At 38.5% G+C, this 26,896-nt stretch overlaps 1 protein-coding gene across 2 annotated transcripts in view; it reads left to right on the top strand.

Moving 5' to 3' along the window:
• Window positions 1-26,896, top strand: part of Grik1 (glutamate receptor, ionotropic, kainate 1) — a 409,294-nt gene that overhangs the window by 287,996 nt on the left and 94,402 nt on the right. For both annotated transcript variants that reach the window (XM_005375622.2, XM_005375621.2), the window contains exons 5-7: window positions 6,511-6,564; window positions 9,670-9,843; window positions 18,125-18,268. In XM_005375622.2, the coding sequence (XP_005375679.1) occupies window positions 6,511-6,564; window positions 9,670-9,843; window positions 18,125-18,268 (372 nt within the window). The remainder of the gene's footprint in view (window positions 1-6,510; window positions 6,565-9,669; window positions 9,844-18,124; window positions 18,269-26,896) is intronic.

The raw sequence follows: 26,896 nt of genomic DNA, 5'->3' as shown, positions 1-26,896 counted from the left end.
ATAAACTAAACCTCCCTGTTTTCTCCTCCATTTGTGAATATCAATTAGTACCACTTCCCCTTTGCTCAGAGCACACCTCTAGGGAGAGAAGCTTATGCAGAAGTTAAGACTGAAAGACACCCTCAAAGAGTACAGTGATTCTACTCACCAATCTTCTGTGGAACCCCCTTTGATTTTCTGCGGGTTAACATGCGAATGGGAGAAAAGTGGACGGGGGTCATAAGTGGTATATAGCTGTCTTCAAATGAAAGGAAAATCCCTAGATTTCTTTATGTTAACTTATGTATTTGTACATATACATGGTTAATATATTCAGGTGTAGGGTGCAATATTTAGAAATGTGTCAACCCTGAGCAACAATAAAAGTAATGTTTCCTATTGACTCAGGCATTTGGTGTTAATACACTAACATTGTACATTCTCTTGCACCACCGTCATGGAAAGACGTGAAGATGGGGTACATTGCTTTCCTATTGTTATCATAGCAAATTAGCATGAATATAGTGCCTTAAAATCATAAAGCTATGCATTTTACAGTTCTGGAAGTCAGAAATCTAAGATGAAATTACTGGCGAGGGGGCACTTTTCTTCTGGAAGCTCAGGGAAGATTCCAGTTTCTTGCCTTTGTAACCTCTAAAAGCTGCTCATAGTTCTGGGCTTACGGCCACACATTGCATTCCCTCTTCTGTGCTTGCATTTTCACATCTCTTTCCCTGCCGGCTGACCTTGCTGCTTCCTCTTATAATAAACCTTGCAGTTACATTGGGTCTATAATTCAGGACAATCGCCACATCTCAAAATCTTTCATTTAATCACATCTGCAAAGTCTCTTTTTCCATGAAATGCAACATATTATCAGGTCTTGAAGTTAGGATGCAGACATCTTCAGGGGCCTTTCATTCAGTGTACACCATGAAGAAACTGATTTTTTTCTATATCTCAGGGTTTTCTGGGGCTTACTCCTATTTTCTGAACAATCTACTGTTCTTTGGGGACACAAATTAATTCAAATTGTCAAAATTTTTATGACAATAAAGATGAAAGGAATAGTTAATGCTTAACTTTTTTCCCTTGAACAATTTTGCTTGCTTATATCTGGTAATCAGAACACCTAACTTGAAGACAGCAATACGCAATATAACAACCATAGTTGAATTCCTACCATCATGTTGAATGAAGCTGTCTATCATTTCTAATGTTCTTTTATTGCTTGTTATTGTCTTTAATTGTTTGATCCATCTTGCATTCTTACATCTGATAATCTCAGAAACTTTATTGGGAAGAACAATATGTAATATAATAATCATGTTAATTTCTACCATCTTGTTTTGAAATCCTGTATCATTTTTATTGTTTTTGTATTGTTTTGTTTTTGTCTTCATTGTTGTTATTTTGCTATGCTTTTTTTTCTCTTTAAAATAAAAACACTAGAAAAATAAAGATGTACTTAAGGACCTACTTATACCTAGCCTGTTCCACTGATGATCAGTATTAAATACTGTATGGCCAAAGAAGAATCCTGTGGAGAAGATAGTGTGAGTGCAGTCACAAATACCACAGCTGGCAAATGAAAAAGAGCTGTGCCCTGGGGCTAAAAATTTCATCTTAAAATTACTGCTCTGAGACCTGAAATCATTCAGCTGGTTTCCTGGACATTCTTATGCTGAGGGAACTTATTTCTATCAGGAGGTAAACTGTTATTTTAGTCACATTGCCTGTTACACATTTGGAAGTTATTCACTTGAAATTATTGACTAGAAACCATGTCTTATGGTTTAGAATTTATCCTTATATCAAGAAGGCTATAAAAGGAGCAATATACTTCAGGTTAGTCAATATAAACTTTGAAGACACAAATTTTTCAATGGAAAAAGCAGTAATAAGAACCTATATAAATATTATAAGGATGCTTCAAAATTGCTCAGGAAAATTCCAAGTTCCTTTTTGAGATTTGCTACTGTAATAGCAGCATAATACCAATTATTTCTGGCATGTGGAATGGTCTTCACAATGGGTGCTGAGAATTTGTAGAGGATAATTCTTTTTTTTGTTGCTGTTTCCATAGCACTGTTTTGCCTGCTAGAAAATGATCAGATTGAAATATTGCACATGCTCTGTAAGATACTTGGATATGTCAGTGGAATACTTTGCTCCACTTTCCAGTTATCTCCTAGGGTGATTCTGCAGCCACCACAGGCATTAGAATTTATAAACCATTCTTGGTTGTTTTTACCCAAAACCCCAGTGAGGATTTGCAAGACAAACTAAAATTGGTGCTTCTCATGATGTATGTGATAAACCGTCCATGAAACTAGAAGATGAACAAAGAAACCATTGTCAAGAACAGCAGGAATAGACCCATGAGTCTTAGGGCTAAAGTGTGAATGAGGTTCATGAGGATTGCAACAATTTCAAAAAGCAGCACTCACTAATGTGGGGTCACCATTATTAATAAGCAATAACTGTCCCAGGGGATACTGATACCAATAGCATCATAGAATTGTCCTTTTGAGAGAAAAGTGGCATTGGGCTTTAAATCTGCCTTCTGCAGGTCCATTCTCATACAGGTAAAAAAGACAATTATTTTCTAGTCTGTGAAATAGTCAAGGGGCGTTTCCCCGCTCAGTAGCATAATAGAGAGAAAACTTTAAAGTAGACACAAACCATCCTTTCCCTTGTTGATTTAAGGATCTTCTTACCTAGGTAGAATGGAATGTTTTGTGTACAGGACTTTCCTTCTTTTGATATCATTTTTTTCATAATCTTATATTTGATTCTGCTGTAATATAGAGTAAAGTTTACTATGAATGGTGATTATTGAAGTCAGGGACAAAAAAACAAAATTTTTGTTGGAAATCTTTGTTCTTACACTAACTTAACCCATTTACATCAGATCCAAAGAGTTCATCTCTTTTTTTTATTTTAAAGAGAGAAAAACTCTTTTTATGGAAGAGAAATTATTCAACTTGTTCCAACCTTGATTTTTTTGTAGTATGTTTATTCTATAAAGCATGAGAACAGCCTACAAAAAATACACTTGAAACCAAGTGATAAATATATCTAAGAGGAATGCGGAGTTGGTACAAAGGCAGAAATTATATTGGAAAAATCTAAAGCTGGATAAGATGAGTTCTCACAGATAACACGTGTGCTGTTCCTGAGTAGCTGGGCATGGAGAACTCATAATTTTAACCCTAACTTTTGTAACATTCAAAGCAGAGTTATAAACAAGACCATTTACATGATTCCTGGTATATACAGAATAGAAAAAATGTCCATATGCAGAAGAACAGCTTGCTTATGATGGTCATACCATATGATGGTCATACCAATATGATGGTCATACCAATATGATGGTCATACCATTCATATTCCAGGGACAGCAAAGTGGTGAATGCCACCATCTTACTCACTTTGCCCACTAGCACCCACACAGGGCCCCAAGGAAGCACAGAAGGCCAGGAAATATATTTTATCCTGTGCCCTCTGGGTTAGGAAATTGACAGTCGGTATGAATGATATCCACATGGGGATCTTCCAAAATCAACAATAGTACATACAAAGCACCATCCCTATGTTAAATATACAACGTTATGGAAAAGACAGTGCTTTTTGCTGCCTATCAATCTAAATCAACGATAGGATGTCAAAAATCATTTAACGATACTAATCCTATTAGGAAGCTAGCATCACTAGAAGAATGTATTAGTGAAAGCAATTAAAGGGAATATGCTGTGTATTGTCATTTTCTTTATGGAAGAATTCCTCTTAGATATATTTATCACTTGGTTTCAAGTGTATTTTTTGTAGGCTGTTCTCATGCTTTATAGAATAAACATACTACAAAAAAATCAAGGTTGGAACAAGTTGAATAATTTCTCTTCCATAAAGACAATACATGAAGTGTATTGGTAGCTGCATTTGTTACACAGTAGTGATGTGACATGATACAATTTGTGCCACTAAAAGAAATTTAGACAGTACCAGCAATAGTTCCTAGCAATACTGTCTGGGTAAAATACGTCCCTGCCTCTGCCACCACTGCTTCATTCCGTGCACAAATGTAGCAGTGAAATTCAAAGACAGTACTCTTAGCAGTCAGCTTTACAAAGAACTATTAGAAAACTCTCCTCATCATGATTGTAATTTTTTAGTTTTAGCCTTGGCATTTATTCTGGTGTGACATTTTCTTAATCCCTTAATGACTTTTAGCTGAAATACCAACACACAGAGAAAATCATAATGTGAATGCAGCACATTCATTTATAAAATATCCTGCTATTAGAAGGCAGGACTGTGGGTCCCATCCAGCTTGCAGACCACAGTAAAGACAGTTTTAATGGCACCACATTTCATGCTCCTGGCTTCAGAGTTCTTTTTTAGAAGTTTTTCCTTCAGCTGGTCCTAGGGTGTGCACCAAGTTGGCAGGAAAATGATCAATGACTGTTCTTGTTTCTTGATTTCTATTTCTAGGAAAATCAGAGGAGAACTAGGATGTACTGACCTAAGCAACTACTAGGAAAGAGAACAAAAATTTTTCTAGTATAGCAAAGAAAAATAGTATCAGGAGTGCTGTTTCCATAATAAAAGCAGGCCTTCCAGCTATTTATTCACTGAATTTTCATATTTCATTTCAAACACTGAATAAGAGGAATATCAAATGAATATTTGCCTCTGGGAATTATGAAAATAATAATATAAATAATGAGGAAAATGACAAAAAGTCATTTTAAGCAGTGTTTATGCTCTCAATAAGGAATCAAAATTTTCCATAATGAAGTTTAGAAAGAAAATGGTCCACGTGAAAGTTTTAAACTCAGGTGCCTTTGCATTTCGTTTGTAATTCCAGGAACACTGTTTTAAACCTTAGTGCCTGTCTCTATAACTTAACATAAAATTTAAGTAGGTCCCCTTCAAAGGGTAGTTGTGTAGGCTGCAATCACACTGTCTAATGACCAAAGTGAAAAATTGGATTCCTGGCTGACCCTGGCCGACCAGCTCTGTATGCGTGAGTGATATAAGACCAGCTAACAAGACTTTACCAAGCCTGACTTTAAATGTTATTGATGGACCTAAAGCAAGTCTACCTTTTAAAAATCCTTTAGTGTGCCCTGTCTTGTTATAATCATAGGACTAACTTACATGCTACTGGCTCATGATTTATACTGAGAATTTCTATCATTTGTCTTACCTTCATGACAGAGCAATTTCACTAAATATTCCTCAGTTGTCCATGTGAGCAGAGATGGTGTTAAGTATCTGGCTAGTGTTCATGCTTCCTTATTTCCTGTTACTCAGTACCCTCTTCATCCCTTATTTGTTTTCATGTGAAATCATTCTAGTTTGCATATTTTAGGTACTTGCTAGGACACCTGATAACTTCCTGTTGCCATTTTCCCAGACATTTCAATCCATTTCTTCTAAGTTGCAAAAGTCTTTATTCTTTAATGCATGCAACAGTGATACCCAACTATTACAGGTTCAACTTTCAGAAAGTCCAGTACAGAATGTCTTTGTAATTAAACCTAAGAACTTCTGATTTGAAAACTCCCAAAGGGGATTCTAACTTATCCCTAGAATTGATCACAGTTGTGAGAAAACTGCTTCAGAAGTGTCAAGTCTTCTTCATTCATTTATGCTCAAAGGTCAAAAATCAGGAGGCCAGCAGTCCCGGTGGTGATATGCCACAAGGAAGATGATACTCTTGTTTGGAAGATGCAGGAAGCCATTCACAACTTCTTTCTGCTGTATTGACACCGTTTGCAGGAGTCAGAATATCACGGTTTAATAAATGACCTCTACCCAGGGCCCCTGTTCTTTCTAGTTCTCTTCATCTTCTCCTCTCCCTCACAAAGTGAAGGTAATATACACACACAAAATCTCTGGACCTCTCATATCATAATTGAGGTAACTGAGAATCAGAATAGAAAGACAAGGTGAAACTGGAATAAGAATAGCCTACCTTCTTCCTTTTACAAACTTGTCCTTTCTTCCTCTACTCATTTTGTGGGATAAGATGGGAAGGGAGTAGAGACAGAGGTCTCGGAGATACACTTACTAAGAAATCCTCATTTAAAGAGTCTCCATATTAGCATTGCCATTTCAGCATTTAATGAGTTCTTCTCCAAGGGACATATCATGCTCAGTTCCAAGACTAAGAACTCTTAAGATGTATTTCTAAACAGAATTGTTCAGAATTCATGGGAAAGACAAAACCCTGTGCTTTTATGGCAACTATAAATATAAAATGTGCTGAGTGTAAACTATTTTTAAATTGAATCATTAGGTGGATTCTGCCATGTAATTCAAACACGGTCAAATGAGGGGGACGGAGGTTCACGGCCTTACTCCACACCAGCCACTAATTGGCCTCAGCTCTCTGACCTGCTGGGTCTGTAGATTTCTAAAACCCCCTCTGGTTCTGTGTTTCCAGGCTTTTGCAGCCATCTTACTACAGTAATGATCCAGTATTATAATTCTGATTCTTTCCTCCTTATTTCTCTTTTGCAGATTTTGTTCATGGGCATGATGACTGAATACTATCACTACTTTTTCACAACCTTGGTAAGCACACCCTGGTAAAAATGTGTTCCACAGGAGAAGAGACATCTCCAGACACTATTTCAAAGTTAGCCCCTCCGATGTCAAAGGCAGGGTACTGTCTCAGAGATTTGCATAACTTTCATAAGAATCTTTTAAATCTAGCAATGCTGAACAGCAAGTTTCTTTTTCTCTTTCTCTTCCTCTTTCTCTTTCTTTCTTTCTTTCTTTCTTTCTTTCTTTCTTTCTTTCTTTGTTTCTTTCTTCCTTTTCCTACTGGCATCAATATATGTACACCCAGAATGAGATGGGATTCCATTAAATAGAAACTGTCAAAGCATAAACTCATACACAAGCATTGTTTACAATGTCTATAACAATTAGACAGTGCCTTGAAGTGTGCCTTGGCATTCTTTGATCTGATATAGCTTTCTTTCCTGTGGCCAGGGACAGCTAGGATACCCAGGAATCATCTGACAGACACTTGCAACCTGTCAAGTACAGGAATTTGGGAGACACTCTGCACAGTGAATATTTTGCACCATTAAGAAAAAAATATGGTTATAAACTTACAAAATTCAAATGAAACTCTGACACCTTAAATCCTGATTATCAGATCAGGAGAGAATTACATGATGTGTTAAAAAACCAAACTGATGTAGTAGTTCTCATCTGATCACTTTCACAAATCAACCAGACACACACATTGCCTGTTCCCTCCGACACCCAAACGCTGCATTTCTTACATGAGAAGAAACTCAGAATCAGCCTCCTTGTCTAATCTATAAGGGTGTTTCGAATAAAACCTACCCAAATTCTGGGGGATCCAATAAGTGCACTGTGTTAGTAAATAAAATTGACAAGCTAAGCTGGTGAGCGGGAGAATCAAAAAATCTGTAACAAGGACCAAAGAACTGTCATAAGCCAACCATTCAGAGACATAGTAAGTTCCCTGCCCAATTCCAATGTCTCTGAGAGCATGAGTAGGTGTAGGGGGCAACATGGGTTTAGGGTATGTTGTCACAGCCAGGTGCTGCTGAGCATAGGGACATGGGGTGCAAGGGGGAATTTACTAAACTAAGGTTTCCATGATCTTCTGTCTTGCTGCTTCCTTGCTGTTTCCTCTTTCACAACAGTTGAGGGATCTATTTCCATTTTTTCCCTTTATTTGCTCTGTTTTGTAAATACCATTTTCCCTTCCTTTGTTCCCCCTGCATATCTTGCTCCTCTTCTTCTTTGAAAAAGATCTCCCTATTTCCTATTCTGCTCTTTATTTATACTTTGGACTTCTCATATAAGAGAAACCAGGAGATATTTGAATTTGAGCCAGAAAGGAATAGCAGGAGAAGAGGATAGAAAAAGAATTAAGATGTGCTTTGTGCATGTAGCAGGTCCCTACAATCAATGTAATCATTGTGTATTGGAAATGTACTAATAAAAATAATTAATTTTTTAAAAATTGCTTGACACAAGAACGAAAAAAGAAACATTGAGAGAGACCTTGGGAGCCATTAAGTGTCTTATTCTATTCCCAAATGTGGTCCTTCCTTCACACCATGAACATCAGGACATCACGTACAGTGATGAGGCCATTGGCTTTCCAACTTTCTACCACTCCACCTGTACCCACTTAGAACAGATGGTTTGTAGAATCTGGAACTACTATCAAAGGAGGCTCCTGCAGATTAATAAATTGCACACTTTTTATTCCTGTCCACCCTTCACTCTTGCTTTTCTCCCCTTGGGGTGTCACTAATCAAACCTTGAATTTCCCATATCCTGCTTTAACTGAAACTTCAAATTTGAGGGCCATTGGACTTTTCACATGATTAATGTATTCATTTTAAGATGTTGAATTTACATATTATGAGATTCCGTTTGTACGCTGGAAGTTCTGTGAAGTAGTTTGAGTGACCTTTGCTCTGCTGCTTGAGAGCAAAATTTGCTCAAAAGTTGAGAGATCAAGGGGCTGTGGATTTAGCTCACCGGCAAAAGTGCCTGCCTGGCAAGTGCAAGGTTGTGAGTTCGGTTCCCGGTACTGGAGAAAAACCAAAAAAAAAAAAAAAAGTTAACAGATCGTTGGTGATGAAATTACTCTTCCCTGGGTCTTAATCTTTAAATTTGCTTTAGGTGTTTTCCTACAGTTTTACCCACATCATTTCCTGTATCATTTTTATATTCTTACCATTCTTGTGTAAGTAAAAATAGAACGTTTTAAGAAATTAGTTGCTTAGTACAAAAGAAAAATATGTGTGACTCTTTAAAAGACTGTAAGTACACCTTTTCTGATACTGAACTAAAAGAGCAAAGCTGCTTTCTTTTGGTTTTACACATGGTCCAAAAGTTGTCTAGGGAAGGGGAAACAATGTAGGGGAATTGTGAATTTATTTATAGGCATCTTGTTTTCACCCAGCCTTTTCTGTCACATGAAACTCTGGGTGGGTTAAAATTTTTTCCCTGAAATACTATCTGAAAGAAAATGAATTTGATTGTTAAGACGTTCTCAGACCCACATGACCATATGATGCAGTATATCCCCTAAAGCAGCCCTTTGGGCTCCTAGCCTGAGCACATGCCCACTGAACATTTCTTAGGTCTTCATTGTTATGGAAAATGAGTTATTTTCAGTGAGCAAAACGGGTGATATTATTTCCTGCCAGGAATGATCTTCCTGTCGGCACATGTACAAATGTAATTCCCAAATTTCATCTCCATGGCAAAACCCAGAAACATCAAGATGTGATCGAGAGGGTTGATACAGAAAAGGCCTGCAGTTCATTCCTGACCTTGACATTTCACCACGAAGGGCTTTATTCTTGTCATCTATAAAGTAAAAGCATTGAATCAAATACATACAAAGATTCCTTCAACTCCACAAAGACTATATCCTAGGAAGAGAATTATTACCCCTCAGAAGATCATCTCTTGTGCCCAGGGGTTTACTTCTTGATTTACCCAAATTAATAGTTTTGCAAAAAATGAAAATCATGTACTCCCTTAGTTTCTCAGGTAGCAATGGGAATGAAAAAAAATTCCAAATGTTTTTAAAGACATGGTATATTTTCTTTTGCATACAAACACTGAAATGCTAATCCATTTCTACTTTTTCTCATTTTTAATATCATGCAGGACTTATTTGCTCTAGATCTGGAACTCTATAGGTACAGTGGCGTGAACATGACTGGATTCCGGCTCCTTAACATTGACAACCCTCATGTATCATCCATCATTGAGAAGTGGTCCATGGAGAGGTTGCAGGCCCCGCCCAGGCCTGAGACTGGTCTTTTGGATGGTATGATGACAGTAAGTAGTTTTAATAAAATCAATTGACATAATGTTTGAAAGCCCCAGACAGTCTTGGTTAAGAATCTCATATGCTTTCTGTGTTGTGAGGAAGTATTTTAACATGTTACATGACTTGTAAGAGGGAAAAAGACATTTCACCACGAAGAATTTTTCAGTATTTCAAAAGGCAGTGCCTGGTTACTAGCAAGGACTGTAATTTTAGTTGCCTGATTATGCTTACGTAACATAAAGAAATGGACAATGTAATCACCACCACCACCAAACTAAGAGAAAGTGTAAGCAAAGCAAGGACAAAGGAAGAGAATTTTTACCCCTGGGAATGGGACTTTGGGGCGGAGCAGGGGAAGAAGAGGAACATCCCATCCATAAAACTCAAGCAGAATCAGTTTGCTTTCCTTGCTTCTGCTACATCTCACAAGTGGAAGTACGTAGATGTGGAAAAATGCCAGATTTCCATCCAGTCTGTGCATTCATGTTCTTCCTGTCCCGGATTCATACTGGCACCCCTCTTCAGACACTGACAGTGCTTAACACCAGCCATATGTTGTTCTTGAAGCAGATGCCAGGCCCGTCTCCCTGCGAGTCAGAGGTACTCTACTGAGCAGAGAAATTGCAAGCTGCCTCATCAGAGAGCTCCTCACCAGCATCATTTGTCTTTGTTGTCAAATGTACCTAGTCTTGCTTTATTTCTCTAATGAAGCTCCTTTGGTGATGAAGAAAATAGCAGGAAATAATAAAAAAGATATTCTCTATGTAAGAACAGTAGCATCGAAGGGAAAAGATATTGGGAAAGCAAGAAGGTAATAGCATTTTAAATTGGCATAGTATTTCATTCTCCGTTCTCATCATCCAGAGAAGCACTCTTGCTTTTACGATGCAATTTACTGATAACTGAAAGGTATCATCTCACTGAGAAACAAGCTTGGGATGTCTTTTTTTTTTTTTTCTTTTTTCCTATGAGAAACAAATGAAAGGAGAAATAAATGAGTGAACTAAGTGGTTCCAGATGATTCCATGTTCGGGGTTCCTGACTGTTTTTCAAACCTGAGACAACACTTGAAATATACAGTGATCCCAGAGACAGTGGTGGAAGGGATTTGGGTACAGATGAGCCTTGGAGGGATTTAAACATTGCTTTGAATCAGAACAAGTTTGGAATATCAAGGCAAGCACAAGACCCCTGATGTCTCCTGAGGGGGACATCAAAGAGAAATGAAGTAGAGAGAGGCACTGTGGCAGGTTCTCTCTCCTACCTCTTGGACTTGTAATTCTGGTAAATTAAAACATGGTTCAAAATCTCGCTATCCTTCCTTCCATCAGTATTTCCACAACAAGCGAAGCATTCCAATAATTTTCACTTGCATTTGGTGTCTATATCTAAGGAGTTATAGTTTGAAGCTATCTTAACAAACTGGATTCATGCCAAATGTTAAATATCCATCACACTGTGGCTTAATTTATCAAATATATATATATATATATATATATATCTCAACATATTCCGTTATACTGAGCTGACTGAATAGTTTGTATACATTGACTGAGATGAGGAAGACCGTAGAGGAAGGGTGATAGAGCTGCGAAATTCACATGGACTCAGGTTTGCCATAAGGCACCACCACTGCTCCAGGCCACTGTAGTTGGCCTGGGCTAGTGGTAGATCTGAGTCTCCTGAGACAGACAACACCCACTTTTGCACAGTCATACAGCCTAAGAGAGGGGATTCAAGGCTGAGTTCTTAGTGTTATCATTATTATTATTATGAACTATAAAAAGGAAAGTGATAACTTACTAGATCAGAAGAAGGTTGTTCACCAGAGTGACTACGGCAGTTCACAACAGAAGGACTATGGTAGTTCATGATAATGTATGTGAAAAAAAAGGGACAGAACCTTCCATCCACTTATAATTGGATCCCATTCACATACAGCTTTGAAACTGATTATGTGAAACAATATTAAATACTATATCCAAAGCCTGTGTTCTCTGTACATTTTTGTTTCTATTTCTCTTGGATATGGCTAAGATAAGGGTAGGGAAACTGAGCTGCAGACAGGTAGCAGGTCATGTATAAGAACATCTAATGGGCTGATCACTGAGCCAAGAGAGGGTACTCTGTGTCTCTAAGCCAAAGTGCACAGCTAAGAAATCTTTGCTCTCAACTTGCCTCTATCCAGTTTCTTTCCTCTCTAACTTTAAGAGAAAAAGCCCTTAGGTTTTGGAGCCACTGGATTTGGATACCAGACCCTGGATTTTGCTCATTTTTGCATGTCAAGCATTCCCTGCTCCTTCTGTGTAGAAACTACTGCTTTTCACTTCACCAGAGGGGCTTCCTATGAGCCATTAAACATGGCGGCCTCCTCTCCGTTGTTCCTTCCTCCCTTACCTGTTTTACTTTCCTTTAAAGCCCTTATAACCCCATGTGCCGTGTTTTGATTTGTTGATTCAGAGCCTTCCCCTACCAGAATATAAACTCTAGGGAGGGCCAGTATTTTCTCTCTTTGTATTCGACCCTATCCTAGCATTAGGAAAAGACCGGCACAAAACAGGCCTTAAGAGAAATGTGTTATTAATAAAGGCATTAATGTTCTAAATACACATGAATTAAGCTTCTACTGAGAAAGATGATATTAAATAAAAAATATTGATGAAGACCTAAAATAATCATGAAAGTCCAAAAACGTCCTTATAAATAAGAAATATGCATGATTAATGAAGGTAGAAGTTATTCTAAAGTGTTAAGTTTATTTTAAAAATTTATCACATTCTAAGCAGTGTTAATATCATTACTACAATTATAAGTAATGGCTTACTATAAGAGAATTGTATTCTCTTATATCATGTGTATCTCACTATTTTCCAAGGCAAAGTTCCATGTAGCTATTTGTAGTCATATTTTTGTGTATGTCATACACATTTATAGATGTCTGTATAAGCATATAGCACAGAAAGTTTAAAAATAACAGCAAAAACCCTTGTCTTGGCTTCTCTCCTACATAGCTGCTTTCCCTTTTAGTACTTCACACTTAAAAAATCTTAAAATTTTATACAAAAAATTCTCAAAGAATATTATTATATATGTCAAAACATATTCAAATATGAAAATAAAATTCAGTCATTACCTAAGTTAAAAAAACCTCTTAACTGTAGATTTAATTAAAGTATATTGACTTTAAAATAGAGCTAAAATTGAGTTGAAATTGTTACTAAATCTATAAAGTTTCAGAACATTACACTTGACTCTTAAAAGTATCTTAAGAATATAAAAGAAGTGTTTTACTAATTGAAGTGTCAATTAATGAATCCAAATTTTGGAGCAATTGTTATAAATTTTCTTTCATTTCTCTTCATTGCATTTGAACTTTCTGGAGCACTTGGGCTAACTCAATCTATTGACTTTTGGGAAGAGAGGTGTAATGGAATGGCCCATTGTTAGATGGATTTCTCTCCGACTGTGGGCCAGAACAGTCTATAATTCAGTACTATATAGGAGCCACAGACATAGTAGACCATTGATCTGCCATATCCTTCCCTAGTTGCTTAAATGCATTCTCAGTGTGAAGTTAAGTCAGTAGGCTTAACCTGCACTCTTACACGTAATATTCCCTGTAATAATTGTTCTCAGGGAGAACATCTATAGAAAACCATGCTGAGTTCCCACTGCTGCTTCTGTGATGAAAGACCATAGGCAACTCGATTAATAGAAAAATAAGATCTTTCCAGTCCTGCATGTGTCTACTTACAAAGTGACCAGAGCAAGTTATTTAGTTTCCCTAAACCTGTTTGCTGCTCTGTGAATCTGTGTCATACTGCAGCTGTGTGACTTTATATGCCCTGTGGAACCACCTACATGTGTTCTCTTGCTCCATGTATAGTCATCTCTCCCCTGCTTCCTACTGTTTATATCAAAATTAAGTGGCTACTCATTGAGACTCAAATTATGCTGACCTCTCTGCCGTGCTTCAATAGGCCTGCTAAAGTTGTTGTTTTACTTACTAAACTTCTACATTGTGAGTGTGTGTTGGTCTCTTTGCCACCTTCTCAAACCCACATCCAAATCCTCTCACTTGTGGGTGGCTCGCCTCTACCTCCTGGGTGCTCAGATGCTGAGGAAGAGCAGTGGCATCCATTTTCACCCACCTGCCCTCCCCAGCAGGGCTCCTCTAGGCTGAGTGCAGACCTCCACCCCCTACCAATAGCCTCTTTGCTTCACTGAGACAAATCTCAGAAAAGAGGAAGACTAGCTAATAAATAGTAAGTGAGAAACTCTTGTTTGCTCTTTAGAGAGAGTGAGATGTTTTGGATTTTAATAAGAATCTATTAGAGCCTAGCTAGAGAAGCAGTCCAGGAAATTAGGGGCAAAGTGCGTTATTTGGGAATACTTCTTTCTTGGGAAATTGCCTTTTCCATTCCTATCAGGTTAGTAAATGTTTTCAAATTTGGAGAGAAGTAGGAAACCTATGCATCTTATGCATTTGCTCTCCGAAGACTAGATATCTCTGCAGTACCTCGATTCTCTCCAGCTTCTTCCAACGGTTTGTTTCTTAAACACAGTTACAAAGAAGAGAGTGGTGAAGAGGGATACACTCTACAGTTGTGTGGTCCTCCTTCCTAAGGAGAGGTGACACCTCATTGGCTTGTGTTGAGATTCTTCAAGCCAATCCTCAGGTTTGTTTTTTTCAAGGGACTCATGGGACTCAAAAAAGCTGTTATTCTTATTCTTACCATAAGAGTTTATTACAGTAAAAAATAAAGAGTAAAATCAAACCAAGAAAAACAGCACAAAGGGCAGAGTCCAGGAGCAGGAGAAACCAGGCACAAATTTCCAGTTGTTCCTCCACCCCAGGGGAGTTACATAAAAGTGCTTAATTCTCAGCAATGAAGTGAGAAAACAATGTCCACAGGAGATAGAGGCCAGTTCCTTGGGGTAAGATCTGCACATAATGGAACCAAGTTAGTCTCCAACCCTTCCAGATGTCAAGATGATGCAATATGGTCCAGAGCTCTGTTCCGCACAGCCATATCATTAGCATAAATTATCTGACATGTTCGAGCCAACAGGAATACAAGACACTCTTGTCAGACAATATAGCTTTGGAGATGAAATACTGTCTTCCAGGATCTAGTTAAGGGCTAGACCTTTCTCTGAAACGTGTAATGTGTGAGTACTTCAAGCTCATTGAGTTAACTCTTTACTACAAATTGTTGTAATAACCAGAATAATGTGCACTGGAGAGAAGCCAGCTCTCAATATGCTTATTTCATGATCCAGATGGTGGTGAAAAGATTTTCTTAGGGACATTGAGCAATGTGATTTCATCCAGAGTTTCAATATATATAAAATGTGAACATAAACACATTTGGAAGAACAAAATTTGAAACCTGGGCCAATCTCCATTACATTATCTATTTCCAAAAATGGTTTCAGAGTTGCTGTTCAGTGTGTAGCCCTCCAGGACAAAACTGAAAGGGAAAAAAACTGCAGTGAGGTAGTTTACTAGTGCTATAAAATGGAGTGAATGTTTGTCTATCTAAGAAAATATTCTATATTAAAAGGTAGAACGTTTTTAGAATAAGTGGTTTTTTTCTTCAGATTTGGAAACTGCTAATCAGATTTATAGTTTTGAAACGTTCAGTTGTCCAGACTAGTATGGAAGCAGCCTAAAGAAAAAAGTTAAATTCCTCTTTCAACTAAGTTTATGAAAACTCCAGATCACTGGAATTCCACTCTTGACACTTCTCCGTCAAACTGGCATCCAGTAATTCATGAATACATTTGGGCCATTTTACCCATGGGCTCTAAATCTCTTATGGATTGAGCCAATCAAGTATCAAAAATGCTCAAGAATAAAGACTGCATTTGTACTGAACATGTATGGAATTTTTTCTTCATTGTTCCCTACACAAAACAGTATAACAACTATTCACAGAGCATCAGATATTACAAATTAAATCATCTTGAGATAATTTAAAGGATACAAAAGCATGTGCACAGTTACATGCCACATTGGGCCGTTTTATGTAAGAGACTTAAGCATCCTCAGATTTTGATATTAGGGAGATATCTTGCAACCAGTCCCCCTTAGATACCAAGAAAAGACTGTACACATACAAATTTATATATTAAAAAACCCAGGACATTCAGCTGCCTAAAAGTCCCAGGTTATCATAGTGGCCATGGGAGTGAGCTCTGAAATGTGAGTTTTCATCCTGAGTTGGAATTCTCCTTCCCTTCCTTTACTGGTTACAAAATTTTAACAAGTTACTCTATCTCTGCAAGCCACAGTTTCCCTGTCTTCAAAATGGGGACAATACATATTTCAAAAGTTTAATTTCAACAACAGAAATGATACACATAAAGTAGTGTTAGTGTGTAGTAAATTGTCAGTGAATATTTTAACCATCTTTAAATGTGGTTTAAAGGAGGCACAGCTTCATGGTTAAGAACATAGCTTCTAGGGCCTAGAGTTCAAATCCTTTCCCACTATTGCTGACACCATTTAATCACCTACTCTTTTCCACAAAGGAGTAAAGGTGAGGGTGAAAATTTAACATTGTCAAAAGACTGAGTGCAAGACTGGCCATATAATAACTATTTAGCAAGTTTTTGCTATTACTTCTGATCACATTTATAAAAAAATCTCAACTGGCCAATTATTTACTCTCTCCAAGTTAAACCAAATTTGTACGAAATAGTGGTGAAGAACAACAATGGAAGGATGAGAAAGACACGGTTTCAAACCCTCAACATGTAGCTGATTAGCAGAGGAGCTCCTCCCAGTCACTTAATTTCTATGAACCTTAGGTTTCTCATCTATAGGGTGGATTATGTAATCTTGAATTGAAGTTATCAAAACATTTTCAGGCTTTAGCAATGACTATCACCACCATCTCTAGTGTAACTTCCATTCGTCAATTATAAGACTGAAATGATTTATCTCCAAGCCTTGGAATTATGCAGTTTTCAAAAAAAAATGCATTTTATTTTAAGGCATGAAGTAACATTAATTCCTTCCATAAATGTTCGTATGATCAACTTTTATGCATCAAGAACTATTGTAGGCACCAAAGGTTAAACTCAAGTGGTTTCTGCCTTCAAGAATGCCATATTTTTATCAATACACAAACACAAAATAAAAGACTATAAATATATGTAAAATACAATGATAGAGGTTGCATAGAATAAAAAGGATTCAAACTAGAAGTATTCCCTGACTTCAAAAACTAGTACAGTGAAAAAGGTAATAATTCGTATACTTCTTTCCACCTCCATCAAGATAAAATCAATGCATAGTAAAAAGTGAATAAATAAACTAATTGCAGAAAGTCCATATGATAAATTGTCATTCTGAAATCTAGATTCTGGTCTAACTCTAGCAATTATCCCTTATGTACCTAGGACCCTCCATGATTCAATATTTTGCATACAGGTCAGTTTTTTCACATAATAAATAGCTTTATCTATCTATTCTGCTTATTTTGGAGAGTTATGGGAATTTCAAATGAGCTAATGCACTTACAGTTGCAATGAAAGCCCTCCAGGAAAATGTGAAGGTATTATGAGATTTATCCCCAAAGAAAACCACAAGGCAGTATGTTCTGTAAATTGCTCTAAGTATTATGTAAAGTCTTGCAAATGAGAAGAATTTCATGAGGAAAGGGAGAAAAGATATCTAGCCCCAAAGAGGAATGACTATTTTCAATGTCGGCCATGGGTAGGTATATTCTTATCCACAAATTTGACTCCTCAAACGTGCCGTTGACCTTGATTTCATGATTACAGCCTTCAATTCCTGTAAATGGAAGTGACTGACACACAAATATCCTTAACCGTGAATCATCTATGAGTTTTATTTCCAGGAGTTTCTTTTTACCAAATATAAATCAGTAATTAAATAAATGTAGATAAATGATAAAAGGCAAAATCTGATGCGGAATACTGAGCTTTAGTAGCTTCTTGATCAGTGCAGGTAATCATGCCATCATGCTTAACGAGACAGTCCAAAAATATTTGTTTCCTGAATCAAGTCTTTTGTGATTCACCTGAGTTGCTTTGTTTTTTTAAGAACTCAAACTGAAACAGAGATATGATTTTAATTTACTCTGGAGTGTAAGGTATTGTTTAGGAGAAAAATAGTCATTGGGGAGTGAAAACTGCCCAGCTGAAGAAAACAATGGCCTTTGAGATGAAATAGGAACAAAGGAAGCAGAGATTGTGACCGTGCAGGTAAAGGAAAGAAAATGAAGATTAAAGATGTGGTGTGTGTTCTCTCCACAGACTGAAGCAGCTCTGATGTATGATGCCGTGTATATGGTGGCCATCGCTTCCCACCGGGCCTCACAGTTGACTGTCAGCTCGCTCCAGTGCCATCGACACAAGCCGTGGCGCCTTGGACCCCGATTTATGAACCTGATCAAAGAGGCAAGTGATGTTTTCTTGTGCTCAGTACTCCCTTCAGCTGAGCCTTTCTTGTCTTGTTCTTGGGTGTGGCCTTTCCCACATGGTTCTGCTGGCGTGAAACCCATAAGGGAGGGGAAACCATCGCCAATCTGTCTTCTCGGGTGTCAAACTATCAAGATGTTTTGTACTGTGGTGCTGAGTTCACACTTCCTGGCCTTCATTTCTGCTATGAGGCCAACTACTCCTGCTCCTCTATAAGAGCTTCCTATGAGACCATATGTGTATATTGTCCAGGGCACTGACTCAGAGCACCGTGAGACCATCATTGAAGGGTCCCAGAGGGAGCCCCACCTTGTTAGCACATGATCCCTGGGACCTCAAAGTGTTTGGCCATCCAAGATTGAACAAAAGAACTCTGTATCTTAATGATATAGTAATTATTTTGCCACTAAATAATGAGACAAGTCTAGTCCCACTCAAAACCTGCTTGGTCTTTTAAAGGCTCGTAAGAGCACAAGATATGTGTGACAGGAGAGTTCTCCATTCATGTCCTGGGATCTGCGACTCTCCTCATCTTCTCCCACTTGCTAAGGCAGTTTCACTTCCATTCCTCTTCTGAGAACCCAAGAGTCTTTGTACATATGCGGCTTTGGGATAAATTTGTCCCCAACAGGCACCTCAGGGTATTCATTAACTTGGCAATAGAAAAATAAGGCACATCAAAGCAACCAGACCTAAGTATGCATCATATTCTTTGAGGCTCTACCATTTTCTCTGTGGGATGCAGAGATTTGCCTCTCAATAAGAAGCATCTTCTTTCTTCTGCAAACTGTAGGAGGATGGAGGGAGACAAATCTACATGTGAGCAGCATGGGAGAAAATAGTACAAAAGTAGAGGCTAGCCATAGCCTGGGAACGATGCCCACTCCGGGTTCTATCCCTGCTGCTCTTTCAGTCCCTATGTACCCCTTCTGGGACTGTGCAATCTGCTTCCTCTTTGAAGGCTGACAGTGCCCCATAGGGGTGGGGCTCAGACTGGCAGGACAAAGAAGGGCTAAGCCCATAGGCTCTACAGCAAGTTTGCTTTCAAGGCTGGGGACTAGGATGTGAGTTAAGGAAGCACTCATGCACAGGTGTGATCCTTCACTTGCACAAGATTGAGGAGTTCTTCCTTAAAATGTGTGCCTCTCTTACCTCTTCCTAAACTTAACAGTGGCTGTTTGGATTTAAATCCCAGCTCCACTAAGCTTTATGAGTTGGATAATTCAGGCAATTATTTAACCTTTCTGTGTCTTGGTTTCCTCCTCTCTAAACGGGGAATAACACCACTTTCCTCCACAATATTATTGTGAGAATAAACAGTAAGGCTACTACTTGTGATGAGCAGTGCAGGTGCATGGTAAGAACATGAAATATTAGCTATTCCCTTACTGAGGGAATGCAATGTTCATGACAGCCTCATCCCACTGTCTGAGAAAAGTGCCAGGGATTTCAAACTGGCAACACAACAATAACAACAAAGAAGTAGCGAACAGGCATGAAATGAAATGCCCTTTTCTGACAGCTATACGATTCTGACATACTGTGCCTGATGAAAAACATCACATGGCTCCACCCCTCCCCGCTGTGATCATGGCTATGTCCTCGGTCGCTGTCCTGATTACCTGGAACTTTAACAAGGAAACAGCTGGTTGCCTTTTGTGTTGTACTACTGCAAGGACAGGCAGGAGCTACATAAAAACTTGGGATCAAACATTAGGCGCACCCCAAGCACCTTTTTGCTTGTGCTTAAATTGCATAAGAAGGTGAAATTTCCACGCCACATTTAGTTATGTTTAAAGAAATAATGAGCTCCAAGACAAAGGGCCATGTTGGAAGCAGGAAAGCATTTTATATTCACTCACTCTGAGGTATAAATGTCCCCATTCTCAGTCTCCACAGTTGGGGGTGAAAGGAAGGATGTGGGGGAGAATGCATCAGAAATCCTTCCCATCTTGTCCTTATCTTCTTTTGTCGGATGAGTCACTGTGCCATATGCCACCTTTGGCAAGGCAGGGGTACCCACAGAGAAGATGGGGTGAGGAGGAGGTAAATAAGAACAATGCCCCAGCCTGCTGTAAGATTGGCACTGAGGGAATTCTGAGATGAACCAAAACATGCAGAAGAGAAAATGTGCATATTTCTTTAAACGAGTACATAGCAAAGTGTTGCAAGTATTGGGTTTTATTAGGAAACATGAAATAAGGCACTTGTTCCTAAAACCTCCCTTGGTACTCTTTTTTAGTAATTTCACTTCCTTGAGGAGTTCCAAAAGTAGACTCAGAAATAATGTAAAGGAGCAAGTCAGCAGACTGAATTTATGGTGTGAAGATCAAATTCGTCACAGGAGGTAAACTTTCCAAGCAGAGGTGGTTGCGTGCGCACTAATCCCCGATAACTACACATTATTCAGAATCAGGAAACCTTTCTTGTGTGTATCGCAGCTTGACTGCCATTCCGTGTTTGAGGCTGACTAGAAAGAGGGGAAGAATTAAAGAACATCTGAGACATGCTAGAATATTCTTTAATGTTAGCTTTTGTGCATTTGCTAAATCAGTGCATATTAGATTAATAATGCCAACTAAGTCAGAAGTACTAGCTCTCCATTATATCTATATCTCTATCTAGCTATCTATCTATCTTTCTATCTATATCAACACAATGCACGAACAACGTTTTTTTTGCAGGTTTTCAGTGCTGGAGATATAACTGAGGACCTAGCCCATACTAGGCAAGTGTTCTACTACTGAACTCTATCTCCAGCTCCCTGTATAAGTAATAATTTCCAACATAAGTAACAGCCCCTCCTCAAAAGTAGAAGGTACAATTTCTACTACCTGCTAACATAAATTCTACGTGACTGAGATATGACAGACTTGATTTGGAAGTAGTCTATGGCACAGCCTAAAGCCTACTTCCTTCAGCAGGCTGTACGAGTCTCCAGTGATCTTACTTCTGATCCCTGTGCCATCTTTTCCTTTGCCGGCCCTGTCTCCAGGATTTGCTGAACCTGTCATGGCTCCCTGAACAGGCCATACAATCCTGCTGAATTCTCTTGCCCCTGATTGAAATAACTCTCCTTCTTGAGTCATTCTTTAAGTCTCAGTGCAAGCATTCTAGTCTGTTAGCCTTGACTCACAGATGTGAGATTCTGCACCTCTGTCACAGGTATTGTATTTCTTTACTTGTCTTTCTCCATACTATGCTTTTCCAGAATCAATTTCCTAGTGGGTTTTTTAAGCACAGTTCTGGACATAGAAGAAGCACCCAATAAGTGAATCACTTAGTAAATCAAGGAGTGAACTGAAGGACACATACTTGCAACCCACAGGCCAATGCACAGGCTATAGGCAGCACTCAGTATGTGAGTAACTGTGTTAAGGAATAATTAAGTAGGGCAGAGTCAAGGTCTGGACAAACCTATCCACCAGAGCTATAGGTTCTGTTGGGACATGAGGCAGTGAATTCAGGAATATATTAACCTATTTAGTTCTGGCACTGGAAAAGATTCTGCAATTTAACTGCAGATTACTATTGGTATGATTTTTGAAGGGGGTTTACTAGAAATTGAACCCAGGACCTTTAGACTGAACTACATCTACAACCTTTCTTTTATTTTATTTATTTTTTTTTTTTTTTTTTTTTTTTTTGGTTTTTCTCCGGTACCAGGAACCGAACTCACGACCTTGCGCTTGCCAGGCAGGCGCTTTTGCCGCTGAGCTAAATCCCCAGCCCCTCTTTTATTTTTTTATATTGACACAAGTTCTAAGTCATGAGCTGCCCAGGCTGGACTCATACTGGTAATCCTCCTTCCTCAGCCTATCCAAGCTCTGGGATTACATGTCCAGTTTAACTGTGGTAATTTAGTCCTTCAATTTCTTTTTGTCTGTTTCATCTATAACACGAGGATAAAATTGTCCAGTTCCTGGGTTTGTGTGGATTATATATATCATACATGAGTATTAACAAAATGTTCATCATGCAGTTGTTTCTCAGTAAAAGGTAACTTCAGTGGAACAGAAAATTCTGTTTGAAAAGTACACCATGTAAGGCAGTAGTCAGGAGAAGAAGGCAGTACCTAGAAAGCATTAAGTATATCGCCAAGCATATTGTAAGCACTGTGTATTTGCTATTAATAACATTAGTCTCACTGTTGTTATTATTGAAGATTAGGATAATACAGCAGCAATTTCCAAAAATGAGAATAGGACCTAGCAGAGGGAAATCAGGAGTTCCGTAGAGATGCACCTACAGGGTATAGGAGATCAATACAATGGAGCAAGGGAATAAATAAACTTGCAGTCCTAGAGCACACTGGTAATTATTCAGGAGGGATGAGAGAACATTAAGCAACAATCAACCAGGTTGAGTGTCAGCCTTTCTGGGCTACTGCAGTGAAATATCACAAGCTGGGTATCAGGCACGCTGGCCCCTGAGCAATGATTGGGCCAGCAGCAGGGAGAGCAAGCACCAGGACATAGTTGATCATGGTAATGAGAGGAGCAGAGAACTGGGTTCACGAAAAGGAACGAGTTTAGATTAAATTAGTATTAGTGATCCCTAATTATTTTGTCATCTCAGATTCTTTACTAAAACTGATTTTTTTTTTTGTTTTTTTTGGGGGGGGCGGGGGAGTTTCCGGTACCGGGAATCGAACTTTTGACCTCTCCCTTGCCAGGCATGCGCTGTGCCCCTGAGCTAAATCCCCAGCCCCTTAAAACTGATTTAAAATTTAGATCCACTGTACACATAAAACATATACAAATTTGTCTGCAATCCCAGGTGCCAAGCATCTTGAGTTCCCTAAACCCTATGGTAAGAGTGCCTGAACTGAAATTTAAAGTAGAATTTGGATGGAAGGGCATGCCAGCATGGGGAACAGCAAAAGTAAAAATGGAGCTTAAGCAGTCCTCTTGGGCTTGCAAAGAGTGGTCCCATGTAGAAGTGGAAAGAAATTCTCTAAAGGAAATATTTCAGAACAATTGGACATAGGACCTCCAAGCTAAGAAATTCAAATGTGATTGATAATTGTTGGGAAGCCACTAAGGAGGGAGAAGCAAAATGATTTTCCAGATAGTTTATTTTTGTAGTTATGTGTAGGTTTGACTGAAACAGATAAACTTACAAAGGTTATTAATGAAGGAATTATAGACATCTTAGTTCTGAAATGATGATCACTCACAAAGAACTAGAAGCAAAAGAGATTTATTTACTTTGACGATAACTCTAACTTTTCTCTTGGTTTAAATTTTTCCAGTTATTTCTCTACTGGAAATTTATGCTTGGATATTCTGCTGTTACACCCACCCTAAAAATATTCCCCAATAAAACACACTGTGTTTAATCTATGATTCCTAAAATAAATCGCCTGTCAATTAATGACAATGCAGCTGGTACATCAAACAAAAGCAACCACCAAGACAGCCACTTCTCATTTAAAATCGCTCAGTGAAAATCCAGACATATTCCAAATTTCGGCTTCCTGAAGGCAATGGCATTTATAGTCCTTTTGTGTTGAAGTGCAGCCTCACCTTAGTCACCAGAACATTCTGAGTCTACAATATCAATCAAAAGTCCACCCTGGTTTAGTCTGAAACTTCTGCCACCTCTGAGCTCAAACATATGCAAGACTTCAGCAAGATGGTATCTTAGTTACTGATCTTGTAGCTGGGACAAAACACCTGACATTTACAATCTATAGGAGGAGAAGTTTACATTGGCTCACAATTAGTCTCTGGTTGGCTGGTGCCAAGGCAGAAACAGTTTGGCAGAAGGACCTGATCGGAAGAAAGGTGCTTAGGTCACGGCAGACAGGAAGAAGAGCATGAAGGGAAGGGTGATATTCCCTTCCGGGTCATGCCCTTAGCAAGCAGGCACTTCTGATCCCACCGCTTAACAGCAACTCAGCTATAATATCCTCATAATTCAGTTACCTCTAAACACATGAGATAGGGGGGATCAGTTTAGGTCCATGCCATAACAGTAAGTGTACACAGAGCAGCTCCTTTTTCTTCCTTGATTGCTTTTTCCCTCCCCATTTCCTTGGCTATTGTTCCCCCTACTGGTCCCCTAAAAAGACAGGATACTTATCACTTGGGTAGGCTACCCTGTTCTTCCTGGGCTTGTCAGAGAGTTTAGTTCATGTCCCTGTTGGCCCTTGAAGACTTTTGAAGCTAACCCTTTTCCTTGAAGTGTTTCCTTTCACTCTATGAATCTCTCTTAGATTGTATATCCTAATGTTTCTTTGACCCACACCAGCAGATCTCTAGTTCAGAGGAAGTTTATCCTGCTTCCTCAGCTCCTCTGCATCCACCTTGTGTTCTTTCTGCTGAAGCCTTCTGAGCCCTCTAGATAGGTGAGGGTGAATCTTTTAAAGACTGAGTGCCCAAACTGAAACCCAAAACCCACTCATTTATCACAAAGTGCCAACACTCCAATTAAACCTGTTTATCTGTTCCTGAGCTTCTGGGGCAAATTGGCTTGTGTACTGGCAGACAGGGCTTTGCTTGCCTGCTGTAGCATGTGTGCCCGAGGATTGTCACCACACTCTTGATGGTCCCATTGACTCTAACCCAGAACATTGCCATTGACATGCTCTGGATCCAAATCTTGTACATTTGTCCCTTCCTTAGAAATTCTGGGAGTCCTTCTCATCATGATGCAATTGACTTCTCCCGGTCAGCCAGCAGATCAATTTTTTCAACTTTTGTCCAGTTTCTGGAGAGCAGTTCTTTGTATCCATGCATTGGAACTTGTCTCTGTCTTTACTTTAGTAACCTGTATCTATCCTAGATGCATCTGAGTCAAAACACCGCAGTAAGAGCGAGCATGTCACACAAACACTGATAGGTTCTCCAGAACCTTGTCATTTCCTCAGCACACCCATTTGATTAAATCCTATAAACTTTCTCCCCTAGGTATTCTTTTTCACCGCCTTTTCCCACTTCCCACATCATTTTTCTTATGAAATATTAAAGTAGCCTCTTTCCAGGCTCTGAATTTTGAGCTTCAGATCTTTTATAGCAATTGTCTACATCTACACAAAGAAATATGCATGAATGCACAGAAGGAGTTACACTCTTTAAAAGCACAAATCTGTTGGTCTGTTTTTATGTCCACCATGCTATTGCACATTTCATGAAGGCAGGTGAGTTTCTCTCTTCTTAGGTAAAAGCTGCTTAATTATACATCTTTTATCATATTCCTTTCAGCCTGGGAAGTTTATGTATCATTTTTAACTCAACCAAGCCCCTCCTAACTTCTGTTTGGAATGGGTCTTCCATTAGATTCCACAGATTCTGTACATCTCTATGTTAACACTTGGCATGCTCATGTGGCCACTGTAAGATCTTTCCCTGGGACAGGGACAAAGTCAGTTAATCTCCATGTCCTCAGAGCACTGTGCCCTACATGGCAGGAATTTAAATAATGTTTGTTGAGCTGCACCCAGGAAATTAAATCCTAGCAAACTCATAATAAATTCTGCTGAACTAATACTTAATTTTAAGCTATATAAATAGTTCTTAATTGATCTGTTCTAAGCTAAATTTACTGCATGGGAATAAAAACTTATTTCCAACTAAATGCCAGTGTATGTGGATGTCACTGAAAGCTATATAAAATACGGGCAGCTTTCTGCCACTATTTTGCTATGAAAATTTAATTTATTGGTTCAGTTTGATGGAATGAAGATTATAAATTTGAATGTATAAAGCTGACATTTAAATTCTGGCTTTTAAAAGTAAAAAAGTAAGGGATAAAATTCTTTATTGAGGCACCTATATGTGCCTTAATTCTTATTGAGACTCTTATTTAACATGGCACTATTGACTAGTTTAATATTTCTGGGTGAAAATTACACTACAGAAAAATAATAAAGACTCTGGAAAAACATAAGGTCTGACATATTTTTATCCTACTATGACTCTCCTAAGGAACACTATTCATCATTGCATGGCTTTTGGTTTTGACCACTGGGAAAAAGTGTCCCCTGGACCAGTTAGATGACATTGGATCTTCCTGGCAACCTAAGTCAAATTTCTAATGGTTTGGTTTTTTTTTTTGGGGGGGGGGTGCCAGAAATCAAACTCAGAACCTGTGCCACTGAGCTATATCTCCAGCCCCGAATTTCTACTTTTTAGAAAAGCTCCCATTCCTATTTCTCTTTCTGTACCTCTTGAAACATACCTGCATTCCAACTCCTCATTTTAAGCACCCCCACCTAGTCTATACTGTGTTAAAGAAAACCATTTCTCTAAGCATCCTCTCATATTTAAGAAATTTAGACCTCAAGGGAGAATGGATTCATCACGTCCTTATTTCATTTCCTTATGCAACTCTGCACACAGAAGAGAGATCATTTCCTAAGCATTCATAATTGAAAATATTTCACTAGTTGTATGTATTGTCATATATAACTATCTTTGTTCATTTCTGCTCCTATAACAAAATACCTAAGACTGAGTAATTAAAAAAGAATAAGAAATTATTTCTTATACTTAGGGAGGCTGGGGACTTTAAGACCAGGGTGCCATCATGCCAGAGTTCTGGTGAAAGCTTTATTCCTGGCTTGCTTACTGCTGTCTTTTCTATGCACCTTCATATTATAGA

The sequence above is a fragment of the Chinchilla lanigera genome, unplaced genomic scaffold (assembly GCF_000276665.1).
Source record: "Chinchilla lanigera isolate Chin_1 unplaced genomic scaffold, ChiLan1.0 scaffold00006, whole genome shotgun sequence".
Taxonomy (NCBI): Eukaryota; Metazoa; Chordata; class Mammalia; order Rodentia; family Chinchillidae; genus Chinchilla; species Chinchilla lanigera.
This window is presented reverse-complemented; position numbering and strand designations above follow the sequence as displayed.